The sequence below is a fragment of the Mauremys mutica genome, chromosome 7 (assembly GCF_020497125.1).
Source record: "Mauremys mutica isolate MM-2020 ecotype Southern chromosome 7, ASM2049712v1, whole genome shotgun sequence".
NCBI lineage: Eukaryota > Metazoa > Chordata > Testudines > Geoemydidae > Mauremys > Mauremys mutica.
In genome coordinates, this window is record NC_059078.1 from 106,813,015 (window position 1) to 106,831,445 (window position 18,431).

At 41.9% G+C, this 18,431-nt stretch overlaps 1 protein-coding gene across 2 annotated transcripts in view; it reads right to left on the minus strand.

Annotated features, from left to right (window-relative positions):
• DOCK1 (dedicator of cytokinesis 1) overlaps nt 1-18,431 on the minus strand; it is a 561,291-nt gene that overhangs the window by 6,430 nt on the left and 536,430 nt on the right. For both annotated transcript variants that reach the window (XM_045023408.1, XM_045023406.1), the window contains exon 51: nt 8,886-9,031. In XM_045023408.1, coding sequence (XP_044879343.1) covers nt 8,886-9,031 — 146 coding nt within the window. The remainder of the gene's footprint in view (nt 1-8,885; nt 9,032-18,431) is intronic.

The following is an 18,431-nucleotide window of genomic DNA, read 5'->3' on the forward strand; positions in this document are numbered from 1 at the left end:
TAAAGAAAATAATGCTCAAAGCAACATTCATTTTCAGTGTTTGTCTAACAAACGATGTACAATTTGCTCCTGATTTACATTGAAATACAGTTCTCAGTGACCTCTGTATCAGAAGATCAAGTCAACATACTATTTAATATGAAAAATAGACAGGTAAAATTAGAATTTATTCTTGGTTAAAAGTGAAACTTTTTTTCAAAATTGGGATTTCTTTTATGTTGTGCTAGTAACTTTCAGTTTCTAAGTCTGATGGTCTGAAGCTTTAAATTTATTTATTCCTATCTGGCCAAATTTTTTGAACGTAGGTGTCTAAAGTTAGCCTCTTGAAGCCGTACTTATGCACTTGAATAAAAGTGGCTTGATTATTAGAAGGATCTGCAGATCTCAGCACTTTTGAAAAACAGGGCAGTTCTATTGAAGTATTTACATATGGATTTACGAACCTGATGTTAGGGATCCAGTTTTGAAAATTTTGGCCACATTAATCTACAGATATAAAGTGAACACTTAGTGGCCCAGACCATCAGAAAAACATTAAAAAAAAACCCAAACCAAAAGATTTTAATTTCCTACTAACATAATAAACTGCATATCCCTTCTGAAAAACTTTATGGAACGTCACAAAAAAGTGACTTAATATTCCTTAGTATATTTTCCTCACAGGCATTTTAACTTCGTATTTGTCATTAAGCAAAACTACTTTAACTTTATTGATCACATAACTTACAAAGAGCCATTTTGAATTAAATTAACTTTAAACTGGCAGTAATTGGCAATTTTACAGATCAAAGTCCTTAATCAAACCAATGGTTTTTTTGTATTATCATCACTCATAGAAATCAAATGATCAATTATCATAAAATAGAGTTGAAGACCTAATAGGGAAGAGCATATATTGAAAACATAGTGAGGATGGGCTAAATATACTAGCCATAAACAACATGCATATTATGTAAAAGCGCTCACATTCTGCAAGTAAATTAGCCAGAAAAGAAATAACAGAGATAGTTGGATAATTAATATAATTGAATTTACAAATTCCATTATAATGTGGGCTAAATTTAGCACTCATTCATTTACATAAGCTACCACTGAATATATTAGTAGAACATTTAATGATGCCAAGGCAGCAGTATTGAGAAATCAGCCAGACAAAACTTAACAGCCAATGAGAACTGGTACAAAAACAAATTTGGTCACCCAAGAGCTTACCAGTCTTATCTTTTACTCATCTATAGTATGAATGGTGACATTCATACTCAATATGAAATTGGGAAAATGATCATTACACTCACAAAACTGATATCACCAGTACTCAAAACAATTCCACATAGAACATTTCTGAAATACAAGATCAAATTTCCCTTGCATTTACATTTAATTAAAGGTGCTCTGCAGAGTTCATGTTTATGTTTCAGTGGTAATAGTGAGTTCTTCAATTCTTGGAGATTGCTTTTCTTCCTGAGATAAAGATAGTGTCTGCCAGTGCACATTAGAACCTATTTTCGGCAGATTCCCTGACTCACGTGTATCTCAGGAGAAATGGGAACCTTATAAAAAGGCACATCTGGAAAATACAAGCATTTTGTCCTTTCCATTTCAAATATTAAATTGCTCCCAATTGTTTGGCTTTCCTCGCTACAAAAAGAAGTAATCAAATTTAAAAATCTCTCCTTTCTCCTCACTCTCTTGTAGAAATAGAGCACAAAACATTGTACACACAGAAAATAAGAATTAAAAAAGACAAAAAAATTCTTTCTTAATCTACAGAAAAGAAGAATATGATGAGTGAAGTGTTTTTGTTGCTCAGAAAGCAGTATAAAACACACAAACTGAATTCTACAATGAAACCTTGTGGCACCATACAAGAGATGAGTTCCTATATTCTTATTTTACTGGAGTTGAATAACAAGATATATGGTTAGCTTCCAAGATCTGATCAGAATACTTGACTTTTCAGAATTAACTGATTTCACTTAATAAACCATAAATTGTGGGAGGTTTAGGTTGGATATTAGGAAAAACTTTTTCACCAGGAGGGTGGTGAAGCACTGGAATGGGTTACTTAGGGAGGAGGTGGAATCTCTTTCCTTAGAGTTTTTTAAGGTCAGGCTTGACAAAGTCCTGGCTGGGATGATTTAGTTGGGGATTGGTCCTGCTTTGAGCAGGGGGCTGGACTAGATGACCTCCTGAGGTCCCTTCCAACCCTGATATTCTGATTCTATGAGCGAATGAAAAGTAATCAGGACATAAGCTACATAGTGTTGTGCAACAATTTTCCAGCACTGTTGTCTAAAATTCATTCTCTTTTACTATTATTTTTACAGTGGCACTGAGTCACACAATCTATAAACAGCAGCAAGTTTGTTATTTATCTATAGAAACAAATGACGCATGGCAAAAATTCGTCAGGATATAATACTCACATAATTAAAATGTGACAATGTGCCAAATCTTCAGCTGGTATAAGTCTGTATAGCTCCACTGATTTCAATTGAGCTACACCAATTTACACCAGTTGAATATTTGGCCCAATATCTGTAAGCCTGTTACGTTAAAAATACTATACTGTACAGTGCTAATTTGGTCGGTGATGGTAGTGCTCATGGCCAGTGATGGTAGTCATTAAGAAGAGTATCTTGTCTCAACTAGGTAAAAACACACAAAAAATGGTTATTTGCCTATACAGTTATTGTTGTTCTTTGAGATGCATCATACATATATACAGTCTACTGCAGGTGTACATGCACCCAATCATGCACTCAAGTTGGAGACTTTTGCCTGCACGTGCCTTCGCTATCCTCATGCGATGAGCCAAGAGTATAAAGGGGCATGATTGCTGCTTTCCTCTCCATTCCTTCGTACCACCAGAAGCTAATATTCTTAATAGCGGGGAAAGTGGGAGGGTCATAGATTATGCATAACATCTTGAAGAACAACAGTTACTGTATAGGTGATTGGATTTGTTTTTTTTTTCCTTTGAGTGATTGTGCACATATACATTCTACTGCAGGTGACTCACCAGCAGTTTCCTAATAGGTGGTGGAACTTTGATTTGGAGACTGCAACACTGACTTGATGAAGTTGGCATCATTTTGGGAAATTTGAGTGATAGCGTAGTGTCTGGAAAAGGCATGTATAGATGTCCATGTTGTTGTTTTGGAAATGTCCAATACTGGAATGTTGCTCAAAAAGCTGGTGAAGAGGAGTGAGCCATAATAGAGTGAGCCATTATCTTTGGTGGAGGAGAGACCTTAGCAAGATTGTAGCAAAACTTGAGGAAGACTGAAATCCAATGTGAAATATGCTGGGCTGTAACAGGTTGTCATTTAATCCTTTCAGCATAGCTTGCAAAGAGCCTAAGAGAGGATCTGTGTGGTCCAGATAAAACTCCAAAGCCCTGCAAACATCCAAGATTTGAGTTTTTCTTCAGCCTAGGAAGAGAATACTGGGAGGGCAAATTGTCTCATTCAGGTGCAATGCTGATACCACCTTAGGGTGTGGCCTAAAACAGACCTTGTTTTTGTGAAAAAGTTAGCTGATCCTCCTGCCTGAAGCTCTGAGAATCTCCTCACAGGGATAATCGCTACTAAGAATTCTGTTTTCATTGACAACAGCAACAGAGATGTTGTCATCAAAGGTTTAAAAGGGAGGACAGTACTATCGATCGAACAGGACAATACTAAATTTGGGTACCATGAAAGTACTAGACTGGACACAGGAAGGCACATGTTAATAAGTCCCTTTAAAAATCTGGAAACCAAGGGATGCAAAAAGATAGAAAACCCATCCAATGAAGGGTGTATGGCAGAGAGGATGCAAGGTGGACACTCTCTGACCTGGCAGAGAGACCAGGAGGATTTCATATGCAGTAGATAGTAAAGTATATGTCTAATCTCTGTACAATCTGGAGATAAATGGTGAAATTCCACCCAGACTGAAAACCTTTTCCATTTCATTGCATATGTGGCTCTAGAAAAATCCTTTCTGCTGTTCACCAAAATGGTCTGGATATCTCGGGAGCAGAGTGTCTCTTCATTGCTCAAACAGGAAGGTGAAGTTTATGGCTGTGAGGTGGAGAGACTGTGAGTTGGAATGTAGAGACATGACTTGGTCTTGAGACAGGAAAACCTCAACCAAGGGTAAGTCAACAAGTGGCCAAATTGAGAGTTGATTTAGGTCCATGAACCTATACTGTCTTGGCCAAACAGGCACTACAAAGATTAAGCGTGTCTTGTCATTCACCCTCAGAATGGAAGTGACTGGAGGGAATGCATACAGCAGATTTCTCCATCATGAGAGGAGAAAGCATCTGTCATGGAACCCAGGCTGTGACCTGCCCTGGAGCAGAATCTCTTGCATCTTTAATTCAGATTGGTTGCAAAAGAGGTCTATTACCAAGTATCCCCAAATTTGGAAGATCTGGTGCAGAATGTTTCTTCTTATTGACTACGCAGATGGTCTATGAAGTTCCTGCTGAGGGAATCCACATTAGTGTTCCTCACTCCTGGAAGGTAAAAGGCTTTTAGTGAGATATTGTTCTTTATACAAAAGCTCAACAAATGGATCGCTTCCTGGCACAGCTGATATGACCTTACACCTCCCTGCTTGTTCAGCTAAAGCATAGCTATGGTATTGTCTGTGAGAACTTGAACCGCTCGATCCCTGATGGTCGATCTCTCAGGCCCAATGAATAGCTTAGAGCTCTAGCACATTTATATAGAGTGAAATCTCCTGAGGATTCCGAAGTGTATAAGCCTGAAGTTGACCCAGATAAGCCCCCCAGTCTTTGGTGGACATGTCTGTTACAACACTCATAGTTGGTTCCAGCAGAAAAGGAACCGCTTTGCATACGTTCTCAGGATCCAACCACCAATCCAGGGACTGAAGCAGTTGTGGAAGTATGCAAATCAGCATGTCCAGAGAACATCTGTTTGGAAGATGTACTGAGTGAAGCCAGGCCTGCAGACATCTGAGGTGAAACCTGGCATGCTGTCATACACATGGACGAAGCTGGATAGGGGAAGGTGACCTCCTCCTAGATTGAGATTCTGATGGAGATCTAGATGCTCTTGGAACAGTCCAAGATGCCTAATAAGGCCCAGGAGGGTATTCTAATCTTTGTACTGTCCATGGTGGTGGGTACCATACTGGAGACTCTTTGTAAGGATACTGTTCTTGTTCCCTGGTCCAGGTGTCCCTAGAGCATGACCTGTATGGAGAGCTGAAAGACCATGGAGGAAACATAGGTCTGTCATGGTCAGAGTCTGAAGAGGAGAAAATGTAGCTCTCCTAGTGAATGGAAGAGCAGCTCCAGATGGTGTTGGTGGAGGTTTTGGTACTGCCAATACCTGGTGGGGTCCTAAAGGTGGGAGGAGACAAGGTGGTTGGAAGGCAGAAGGCTAGAGCTGTGTTGACGATTGCATGGAAGATGCAGGAAGAACCAAGGGGACAATGAAGCAAAATGACATTGATGGTGCCGATGCACTCAAGGCTAATGCAGTCAGTGCCAGACGATGTAGTACAAGAGAGTCTGGCAGAGAGAAACACAGAAGGGGTCCTTTGCTACAATGAAAGCCTGTGCTATAGACAGCCCTGAAATTGGAGGCAAGCATTTCTTTGCCATACAGAAGGTATGAGCACATGTGTGCTAGTTCTTCACTTTCCCCTAGTTCTTTTCAAAAGCCAGGTGAAACAAATAGACCTTGTAGTGTGCCCTGAAAGTCAGCTATTCTGAGCTATTTCAGGCTAGGGGTGGAAGGACGTTCAAGAAATCCAGGGCTATTATGGAGACTGCTCTGCCAGCAGCCCATTTTGTTGAGAGGGATGTAGCATCAGGGCCTCTGCAGTGAATCTCAGAGAGAAAGAGAATCTCTCAGGTAGACTAATGCAGGCCATTTAAGGCTTTACAAGTGAAAATGAACTTCTAGGGTCAGATCCTCGGCTGATGTAAATTGTCATACTTTATTGACTTCAGTGGAGCTATGACAACCTACATCAACTAAGGATCTCCCCCTAATACTTAACTCAACTTCCAGCTGAATCTTACCTGTTTTTTTATGGCTAAATGAGGATAGCACACAGTGAAACCTTCTTCTAATCATTTTCTTCACATAAGAGGAGTAAAATAATCTGCAATGCAACATACAAACATGCAAACTCTGGATTGCTACACTATAAACAGATTTTCACTATATCCAACAGATTCCAGTCTGAATGTTCTAATGCATCAGAATCTCAAAATGTCAAAATAAATGTAATCATCATCATTAACAAAGTTTGTTTTCGTTCTTTTATTATGCACCACTTCCTTCTTTGCCACACTCTTTGTCAAGTTTTTTATCTGCTGCTGGATTGATGGAAATCTTCTCATCAAAACTATTATCCTGTGAATAGTAAGTACTATAGCCAATATTTATAAATGTAAGTGCTCCTTTGTTTATTTTCTTTGAGTTTCCCTTTTCACTGTGAATGCTAAAGAGGCAGTTGATTTTGTATGCGAAGATGTACATGAACCTGTGAAGGAGCACAAAAGCCTAGAGGAATGCCTTGATGTAATAATAATCCTTGCAAGAGTCCTAGGATTCTTTTCATGTTCATATATATTATTAAGAATTTTTTGTAGCAGAACAAATCACACAATGCAAGAACGAATATATATATATGGATATACTAGTTAATATTTTTAAAATGACAATGAATAAGATAACAATCAAAACATTATAGTTAGAAGATTATTGGGATAAAAAGAATTAAGTAAAGTAGGTTAACAATGGATTCCAAATAATCTAAACGTAAAAAAAAATAAAAATCTCAAGCACCATAAATGATTATTGGTAGCAGTTAGACCTAAAGTACTCAGAACGATATGGTCATTTCTTGATACATTTGTCATTGTGCCCTTTTCTGTTCACTGAAGCTTTTTCATGTCTGACTTCAAGGCAACCAGTATTGTGCCAAGTACTTAATTTTAACACAGTGAGATCTTTCCCATTCTGTAATATCATTTTTAAAGCAATTGGGATAAGATTATCTACAGAACTTTTCAATGGTTTGTCCTTATTGATGCTAAGAATAGATAAGTTAAAACTAATCAGAATCAAGAATGTTAGTTATTTCATTTATGAAATACCATAGCCTGCAACCATAAACTGTGGGGGGTCAGTCATAAAAGTTATAAGAGCATATCTGACTCATCTTTTTCATGCCCTGCACCAGTCTTCACATTTTGCTTTTGATAATCTTACTGGGGTCCAAGTACAAAGTGAAATAAATGCAATCATTGCTATAAAATTGGAAGCCTTTCTTAAATTATATGAAATATAATCCCTCCAGCTTTGTGTCAAATCTGTTTTCAAATCTACCTCACAGACTTTGTCACTGTTCATTCACCCAGATTTTCTGCTCTTGAAGAGTTTATGAAGTCTAGATAAAGAGCCAAGCACTCAATTGTTGTCTTATAAAATTGCAGGAGCTTATTATCTAAGGATTTAGAACTTATTTTTGATTAACTTTTCAGGTTGTGTTCAAATCCCTCAGAAACTGGTTGTTAGGGATCAGGACATTTTGGCAAGTAGAGTAAAAGAGAGAAAACATTCTGGAGGACTGTAAAAATGTGTAAAACCTCACAAAGTCCCAATAAAGCATGGTATTATGATCTTCATTTTAAAAATAAGGAAACTGAAGCACAAAAGTTAAGTGAATTGTCCAAGATCACTCAGCAAGTCAGTGGCAAAGTCTCAGAATAGAACCCTTATCTTCTGACTCTCAGACCTGTGCTTTAGCTATTATGCGTGTTTCTTTCCTGTTTGTACTTGAATAAATTCACTATCACTTGTCCACAGAACTGATGATCATATTAAATTAGCTGTGCAGTTGAGGCACAAGACAAGGAATCAGAAAATCTGGGTTCTATTTCCAGAATTACCACAGACTTCATGCACGATCTTTGGCAAGTCACTCAGGGCCTGATTTTCAGAAGTGGAGGGTATGTACAACTCCAGTTGCTCAGTCCATCTGAAAAATTTGCCTGTAGTGTCTCTGTAAACCATATTCTTCACCTTTAAAAATGGGGAAATTTCCGCCTAACTTTTCTTCCAGACTTGATCAACTTTCCATTAACTTTTTTTAAAACAAATTATTTGAAGGATACATTTCAGAATAATTTTGTTAGTTCAGACAAATCTGTGCATATCTCTGATAAGCAAACTGAAAAATTATCATTCTTACTAGGAATTTGCACAGGGGAACATTCCTGCATATGACTGTATCTCTCTTTTCTAAAAAGGTACACATTTCAAAGCCCAAATGATAGCCTTCTCCAAAAGTGCTGAAGATTTTTTGAAAATCAAATTATTTTTAATACCTGCAATATATTATAGTGGCTTTCGGGAAATAAGAAAGCTGAAAAAGTATCTGCCTCTGCCTGAATCTGAAAATATGTTCATGATGAAAAATGTTTCAGGGATCTGCTCCTTTGAGGGGTAACTGTGCTTGCCTATATAGGAAATGACATAGAACTAAAACATGTAAAGCTGTCAGAAACATACTTTATTTCCTCTCCTGAAACAGAATTGTATAAGAGTATAAAAACTAATTTGCTGCTGCAACTACATCCTGTCACTTTAAGCTCCCTTGCTAACATATTTAACAGTGTTTTGCTTTATATTTAGTTTTCTCCACCAGAATGAATCTAACTTTACTTACAAGTCATTTAGAATGAGCTACCACATTCCTTCATGCCCTGATTAAGACACTGTTCTGTAGCAGTAGAAATCATTTGGATGCGTACGTCCGCTATCAGCATTACATAGAACTTCATGTTTTTCACCAGTATAATGTTGCAAATAAACTAGCAGAAAATCATTTGTACCTCTAAGACTTACCCTTTGATGTGCAGCGGGGGGTGTTGTAGGGCTAATCAATTCTTGATTTTCCATGAGATTTCCATAATCTGCCATGTTACCTTTGAGAGGCAGAGGAGGAGGAATGTCTGCCATTTCCAAACTAGAGATACCATTCAGCTCCAGATCTGTAAAATTAACATTTAAGTCTCTGGATCATTTAAATCAATCTTAAGATGAAGAATGTTCCTTCAGGCATTAATACTATGGTAGAGATAGTGCCCATGCATCCATTTACCCACTCTTCATTTCACAGACTGTATAATTATTTGCTGCTCATGGAACAATAGCTTTTAAATTAAAAAAAGAAACTGCTGGAATCATGAAACTAAGGATCACTATGTCAGGCTAGGTCAACTTTTAAGTGTACAGTCTGTATCAACACTGACAAGGTCTCTCACTGTTTAATAAAAAAGGAAATTGTACAACATTGTCACTTGTCTCAGATTTCACTCGCTGATATTCACAGATCATTTAAAACAAATAAAATTGTCTCAGCTGTAACCTCTGTGTATATGCATTGTACAGTATTGAAAATGTGAGTAATTTTCCAAGGTATACACAGAATATAACAGAGCGGAGCTTTATTTACTTTTCTACTTTTAGAAATTTAGACTTTTAAAAATTAAATGCACTAAAGAAATCCATAATTAACCACAAATCTCTATGGAAAATTTTCAAAATCCAGAGCACCATAAGAATGGCCATACTGGGTCAGACCAAATGTCCATCTAGCCCAGTCTCCTGTCTTCCGACAGTGGCCAATGCCAGCTGCCTCAGAGGGAATGAACAGAACAGGTAATTATCAAGTGATCCATCCCCTGCCACCCATTCCCAGTTTCTGGCAATATTATATATTAATTATATTATATTATATTATATTATATTATATTATATTATATTATATTATATTATATTATATTATATGTCATTAGTTGTTTACATAACTAACATTATAAACCAAGAGAACGTACAACCCATTTTCTTTTTTTTAATTTACTCACAGAAGGTGGGGAACAATCATTAACAGGGTGAAACTTAGCCCAGTGAAGAAGATCAGAACTAGGCCTATGAACCACTTAATTTCTAATTAAGTCTTGTTTTGAAGGCCTAAGTGGTGTATAAGTCTTGTGCTGGTCCTCCTCACAGGGGTAAATTTCACCCACAGGAACATATTCAGCCATTCTTCCACAGGCAAATCTTCCACTGGTTTAAGCGAGAGCTCTGCCAGACGAATGAGCACTGATAAGGCCCTTCTTATAATACATCATTTTGTTTATAAATTGGGGAAACCGTTGTCACTTAAAGGTGGATTTTTTTTGAGTAGATGGAGGATTTGTTAACACTGATTCTTTTTTAATGCAGAGTATTTGGCAATATCTTATATTGTGTGTTTTTTCTGGTTTTCCTACCTTTCTATTTTCTTCACTAGTACAACTTTACCTTCAAGACAGTTGTATTGATTTATCACTGAAATCTCTTTGTCATTTCATTTCTATTTAGTCCATTCAGACTACATCAGCTAAAAGAACATCCCTCATCCATCACTTTCAAATTCTTCCAATGGCCTCTTCAACTCGAAACTTGTCATTTCCTTCAAGGACCTGAGCAGTTCTATGGCTGCCTGCTTCACTGATCTCATTTCTGTCTACTTCCTCCTCAATGAATCCTGCCTCACTTCTCCCATTGTTTCCTTTTCTCTCATTCTCATCCTTCCTTTCATTCTGTTCCCTACACTTGGAACTCCCTCCCCGATCCAAAAGTAGCAGGCACCCCACCACCTCTTCTTACAGACCCCTCAAAACCCACTTATTCTTAAACACATCATCAGAATATAGCATTACAAAAAAAAACATTAAAAAAATAAAAGCTTCAAACAGGCTTCTCAGATTGCCCATGTTTTATGTGTCTATTTAGAAATTTAAGCTCCTGACGGGAAAGACTGTCTCTTCGTGGTAAAAATCAAGTTTCATAACATTCATAAGTCATGTGTCTTCTTAACAACAAAATGTAATACAATACAATAGTAATACATTAAATAAAATGATACTTCCACAGTGATTTAATGGAACATTTGGAGAACCTTGGCAGAAGTAAGATTTGTGTGTGTATGCAGTTTTGATAAGAGTCTGTTTTTTCTTTGGTTGATGTTCTTCCATATTTAGACTAGCTACATGCACAAGTTTAACCCTAGGTTAACCTGTAGGCTTTACCCTAACTGTAGTTTTTGAGAGGAACATTTAAACGCCTTCACATTTAATCGTATCATTCCAGAGAGAGTTAAAGAGTATTTTATTATGTCTAAATAAACATCTTAAAGTGGGAGATTTATGCCTTTTTAATAGAGAAATATAAGTGTACTGAAGACTTCCCCTAGGTATATTAAATGATAGTATAGTACGTATTAAATATTAAATCATTGTATGCTATTGTGGATAAACCACTAAAAACTATCAAGAAGATAAAAGGTCAAAATGTTGATGTCAGTTAGAATGATGAAATTCCAGTGACTATAACAGAACTCAACCATTGTAACTGAGAGCAGAATTTTACTTGTAAAATGTAAATGTACACAACTGTAATCCCTGAGTCAGGGAGACAGAACTAACATATTCATACAATTTAAGTTTAAGAAACACTTTGCTTAATGAAGCACACACATATTTTTACTTAGATTAACATAAAAATAGCCTGGTTTATAATTTCAGTGCTGTCATAGAAGAGCTAATTCTTAAAGGTGAGGAAAATGATCAAATTTTCTATTAAATACCAAATTTACTTTGATTAGAAAATGAAACTTTTGAGTAAACAGAGCACACATGTAGTCCTCAGTAAAACAGATGCCTTTGATGTTTACATTATTTTTAGTAGCTGTAATTGTATTTCAAACTCTTAATTCATTTGATTTTAATTTCTGGTCAAAGGAAATTATACAGGAATTTTTGGTAACGCATTTTAGTTTATTTGCGAAGAGTATGAGAAGACCTGGCTCTCTGTTTCTTTAGAGCCAAATCTATTTGTCCAGGCTCAGCCTGTAAATCTCAGATAGGCACTGGGGAGATCCATGGAAGAGGTAGAAAAGGAATCATTTCCTCAGACAAAGGAGCAGCAGAGGAGATGCACTGTGGAGACTACTTCATTTTAATAGATGGACTAGCCTTGACAATTCCTAGTGGCCCCCATCCATGGCTGGAACTGCATAATAGTATATTTTATTCCAAACACATCCATGCTCCTCTTCCAAATAACTCTGTCCCCCTGTAGCACCTGAGTTACCACTGTGTTGGGGGTATGCACCTCTTACCTGGCCTCCCCAAAGCCTGGACCCACCTGTTCCATTGCCAGATAGCATTGCACACTTACAGAGAAGCAGCAGGATACGTCCCAAAGTGAAGGACTTTGATATAGAATCATAGAATCATAGAATCATAGAATTCAAGATCAGAAGGGACCATTATGATCATCTAGTCTGACCTCCTGCAAGATGCAGGCCACATAAGCCGATCCACCCACTCCTTAGCAAGCGACCCCTGCCCCATGCTTCGGAGGAAGGCGAAAAACCTCCAGGGCCATTGCCAATCTTCCCTGGAGGAAAATTCCTTCCCGACCCCAAATATGGCGGTCAGCTGAACCCCGAGCATGCGGGCAAGACTCTCCAGCCAAACCCTCTGGAAAAGGTTACATCATACCATTGACCCATTGTACTATTTACCAGTGTGGCACTTAATTGACCTATTGACTAAGCCCGTTATCCTATCATACCATCCCCTCCATAAACTTATCTAGCTTAATCTTAAAGTCATGGAGGTCCTTCGCCCCCACTGTTTCCCTCGGTAGGCTGTTCCAGTATTGCACTCCCCTGATGGTTAGAAACCTTCGTCTAATTTCAAGCCTGAATTTCCTGACTGACAATTTATATCCGTTTGTCCTCGTGTCCACATTAGCACTGAGCTGAAATAATTCTTCTCCTTCCCTGGTATTTATCCCTCTGATATATTTAAAGAGTGTAATCATATCTCCTCTTATCCTTCTTTTGGTTAAGGAAAACAAACCGAGCTCCTCAAGTCTCCTTTCATACGAAAGGCCTTCCATTCCTCGGATCATTCTAGTGGCCCTTCTTTGTACCCGTTCGAGTTTGAATTCATCCTTCTTAAACATGGGAGACCAAAACTGCACACAATACTCCAAATGAGGTCTCACCAACGCCTTATATAACGGGACTAGCACCTCCTTATCCCTACTAGAAATACCTCGCCTAATGCAACCCAAGACCGCATTAGCTTTTTTAACGGCCACATCACATTGCCTACTCATAGTCATCCTGCGATCAACCAGGACTCCTAGGTCCTTCTCCTCCTCCGTTACTTCCAACTGGTGCGTCCCCAGCTTATAACTAAAGTTCTTGTTAGACATCCCTAAATGCATAACCTTACACTTCTCACTATTGAATTTCATCCTGTTACTAATACTCCAGTTTACAAGGTCATCTAAATCTCCCTGGAGAATATCCCGATCCTCTTCCGAATTGGCAATACCCCCCAACTTGGTGTCATCCGCAAACTTTATCAGCCCACTCCTACTCTTGGTTCCCAGGTCAGCAATAAATAGATTGAATAAAATCGGACCCAAAACCGAGCCTTGAGGAACTCCACTGGTAACCCCCCTCCAACCGGACAGTTCCCCCTTCAATACTACCCTCTGCAGTCTCCCCTTTAACCAGCTCCTTATCCACCTCTGGATTTTCATTTCGATCCCCATCTTTTCCAATTTAACCAGTAATTCTTCATGCGGTACCGTATCAAACGCCTTACTGAAATCCAGATATATTAGATCCACCGCATTTCCCTTGTCTAAAAAATCTGTTACTTTCTCAAAGAAGGAGATCAGGTTGGTTTGGCACGATCTACCTTTCGTAAATCCATGCTGTAATCTATCCCAGTTGCCATCGGCCTCATGCTCCGGAACCACTCTCTCTTTTAAGATTTTTTCCATGACTTTGCATACTACAGATGTTAGACTAACAGGCCTATAATTCCCCGGGTCACTTTTTTTCCCCTTCTTGAATATAGGAACTACATTAGCTAATCTCCAGTCAGTCGGTACAATCCCCGAATTTAGGGATTTATTAAAGATTATCGCTAATGGGCTAGCAATATCCCTCGCCAATTCCCTTAATATTCTAGGATGAAGATTATCCGGGCCCCCCGATTTACTTCCGTTAAGCTGTTCAAGTTTGGCTTCTACCTCAGATACCGTAATGTCTACCCCCACATCTTCATTCCCATCGGTCCCTTTATCACTATTCCTTAGCCCTTCATTAGCCTCATTAAAGACTGAGGCAAAGTATTCGTTCAGATATTGTGCCATTCCAAGATTATCCCTAATCTCCACTCCGTTTAAAGTTTTAAGCGGTCCCACTTCTTCTTTCTTGGTTTTCTTCCTATTTATATGGCTAAAAAACCGTTTGCTATTGGTTTTAATCCCCTTCGCTAGGTCCATCTCCACTCGTCGCTTTGCCTTTCTCACAGCTTCCCTGCACCCTCTGACCTCAATAAGGTAGGTTTCTTTGCTGATCCCTCCCATTTTCCACTCCTGGTACGCTTTCTGTTTTTTCTTAATGACCCCTCTAAGACGCTTGCTCATCCAGCTCGGTCTAAAACTGCTACCTACGAGCCGTTTCCCCCTTCTCGGGATACATGCCTCTGACAACTCCTGCAACTTCAACCTGAAGTAACCCCAGGCGTCATCTGCCCTTAGATCCCTAAATATGTTAGCCCAGTCCACTTCCCTAACTAGTCGCCTTAATTTAGTAAAATTAGCCCTTTTGAAATCATACACCCTAGTCTCAGATGCACTATTGATTATCCTCCCATTTATTTGGAAACGAATTAGCTCATGATCACTCGAGCCAAGGTTGTCCCCTACAACAATGTCCTCAACAAGGTCCTCGTTACTCACCAAAATCAAATCTAAAATGGCATCCCCCCTCGTCGGTTCAGCAACCACTTGATGAAGGAATTCATTAGCTGTCACGTCTAGGAAAAGCTGAGCCCTATTATTATTACTAGCATTTGTTTCCCAATCTATATCCGGGAAGTTAAAGTCCCCCATGATCAAGCAGTTCCTATTAGTGTTTACCTCCTTAAAAACATTAAAGAGCTCTCTATCCATCTCTAAGCTAGATCCTGGCGGTCTATAGCACACCCCAATCACTCTATCCCGGGTGAGGCTCTGGTAGTTTTCTTCCCCAATGTGACCATTGCCCAAACAGACTCTGTATTGTCCATTGCAGTGCTAGTTATCTCATTACATTTCACCTCATTATTGATATACAGTGCTACTCCCCCACCTTTACCTTTGCATCGGTCTTTCCTAAACAGCACATACCCTTCCATACCTGTACTCCAGTCATGGCTACCGTTCCACCATGTTTCTGTTATTCCTACGATATCCGGTTTCAATTCCCGGACCAGGAGCTCCAGTTCCTCCATTTTGTTACCTAAGCTTCTCGCATTGGTGAACAAACATCCTAATTTTTCCTGTTGGGCTCCTCTCACTCTTTTCACCCAACTCGGTAGGGACACAGTACTTCCAGTATGACTTGTAGATCTAGTATCTGTCCCCCCCCTCTTCCTTACATGTAACCGCCCCCCTCTGGCTATATCTGTTGTTATCTTGTTGTCCTCACTCCCAATGTGAAAATTTGGCGTGGAGAGCACTAGGACCTCTCCCGACCGTCTCCCCCCAGTGTCTAGTTTAAAGCTCTTTTAATCAGATGAGCCAGCCTCCCTCCTAGAAGTCTACTTCCTTCCCTACTTAGGTGGAGCCCATCCCTTGAGAACAGTTGTCTGTCCCCAAAAGCCTCCCAGTGCCCATACATCCCAAAGCCCTCCTTGTAACACCACTCCCTCAGCCAACTATTAATCGTCACGATCCTCTCACCCCTTTGGTGCCCTTCCCTAGGGACAGGTAGAATCCCACTGAAGATCACCTGAGCCTCAATTTCCTTGAGCGTCTTACCCAACCTGGCATAGTCTCCCTTGATCCTCTCTAGCGAGAATCTAGCTGTGTCATTCGTTCCTACATGAAGGATGATCAAAGGGTTCTTACCCGCTCCTCTTAGGATCCTTTTCAACCTCAGGTCCACATCCCGTATTTTAGCACCCGGTAGACAGCACACCCTTCTGTTCTCCGGATCGGCCCTGGTCACAGGCCTGTCCAACCTTCGCAGTATTGAATCCCCAATCACGTAGACCTGCCTTCGCCTGGGGACAGCACGGTCCTCTAACCTATCCCCCGTTCCCCCTGGTTGCAAGCTCCTTCCATTCCTATCATCCCTTGTGGTTCCCCTTAAGCCATCCTGTATCCTCCCTGGGCCCAAACTTGGTGCTACTTCCATTGACTCCTCCCCTTTTTCTATGGGACTGGCCGCTCGCCTCTTTTTCTTAGGCCTCCCACTGTCAGCTACCACTTGCTGTACCCCTTCCTCATTCTCCAAACCTTCAAACCTGTTCCTTAGCTCAATTTCCCCCTCACTGGCTCTCCTTTTCCTTGGCCTGCTTCTCACGGTCACATGCTTCCACCGCCCATCTTCCTCCTCTGGTGGTCCCCCTTCCTTGGCCTCAGCCCCTGCTCCCCCCTGTGCCCCTGGGCGTTCCCCTTCAGTTACTGCTTGCCATTGCTCCATCAGCCTCTCAAACCCCCGTCTATTCTCTATCAGGGTTTCTACCTGCAGCTCTAGGCCCTGGATCTTTTCCTCCAACAGCTCTATTAGGCGACACTTCATGCATATATAGTACTGTTCTGGGTCCCCTGCTAGGACCAAGTACATACCACAGCTGCTGCATGCTCTCATCCTCAGTGTGTCCTCTGCTGCTTGGCTCATGGCTGCTGGCTGCTGCTGTCTCGGCCTCGCTTGGTGTTCTTACCTGGGGGGCACAGGGGACACGGTGCTGCCCCCTTCCACCTCCCCCTCCAAACTCCCACTCAAAACTCCCCTGTTAGCCGCCCTGTTGGCCGGCTCCTGGGCCGCTGCGATCAGCTGTGCCGCTGCCTGGCTGGGCGGCCGCTTTTATAGGCCCCCTCCTCCGCCTAGCTCCGCCCCCTAATCAGGGCTCAGCAGTCTGCCCCGACAGAGAGAGACACAAGCACCCCAAAGACAGACGCAAACACAAGATACCTGGCTCCTCCAATGGGAACTCCCACTCAAAACTCCCCTGTTAGCCGCCCTGTTGGCCGGCTCCTGGGCCGCTGCGATCAGCTGTGCCGCTGCCTGGCTGGGCGGCCGCTTTTATAGGCCCCCTCCTCCGCCTAGCTCCGCCCCCTAATCAGGGCTCAGCAGTCTGCCCCGACAGAGAGAGACACAAGCACCCCAAAGACAGACGCAAACACAAGATACCTGGCTCCTCCAATGGGAACTCCCACTCAAAACTCCCCTGTTAGCCGCCCTGTTGGCCGGCTCCTGGGCCGCTGCGATCAGCTGTGCCGCTGCCTGGCTGGGCGGCCGCTTTTATACTGGAGCTCCTCCGCCTAGCTCCGCCCCCTAATCAGGGCTCAGCAGTCTGCCCCGACAGAGAGAGACACAAGCACCCCAAAGACAGACGCAAACACAAGATACCTGGCTCCTCCAATGGGAACTCCCACTCAAAACTCCCCTGTTAGCCGCCCTGTTGGCCGGCTCCTGGGCCGCTGCGATCAGCTGTGCCGCTGCCTGGCTGGGCGGCCGCTTTTATAGGCCCCCTCCTCCGCCTAGCTCCGCCCCCTAATCAGGGCTCAGCAGTCTGCCCCGACAGAGAGAGACACAAGCACCCCAAAGACAGACGCAAACACAAGATACCTGGCTCCTCCAATGGGAACTCCCACTCAAAACTCCCCTGTTAGCCGCCCTGTTGGCCGGCTCCTGGGCCGCTGCGATCAGCTGTGCCGCTGCCTGGCTGGGCGGCCGCTTTTATAGGCCCCCTCCTCCGCCTAGCTCCGCCCCCTAATCAGGGCTCAGCAGTCTGCCCCGACAGAGAGAGACACAAGCACCCCAAAGACAGACGCAAACACAAGATACCTGGCTCCTCCAATGGGAACTCCCACTCAAAACTCCCCTGTTAGCCGCCCTGTTGGCCGGCTCCTGGGCCGCTGCGATCAGCTGTGCCGCTGCCTGGCTGGGCGGCCGCTTTTATAGGCCCCCTCCTCCGCCTAGCTCCGCCCCCTAATCAGGGCTCAGCAGTCTGCCCCGACAGAGAGAGACACAAGCACCCCAAAGACAGACGCAAACACAAGATACCTGGCTCCTCCAATGGGAACTCCCACTCAAAACTCCCCTGTTAGCCGCCCTGTTGGCCGGCTCCTGGGCCGCTGCGATCAGCTGTGCCGCTGCCTGGCTGGGCGGCCGCTTTTATAGGCCCCCTCCTCCGCCTAGCTCCGCCCCCTAATCAGGGCTCAGCAGTCTGCCCCGACAGAGAGAGACACAAGCACCCCAAAGACAGACGCAAACACAAGATACCTGGCTCCTCCAATGGGAACTCCCACTCAAAACTC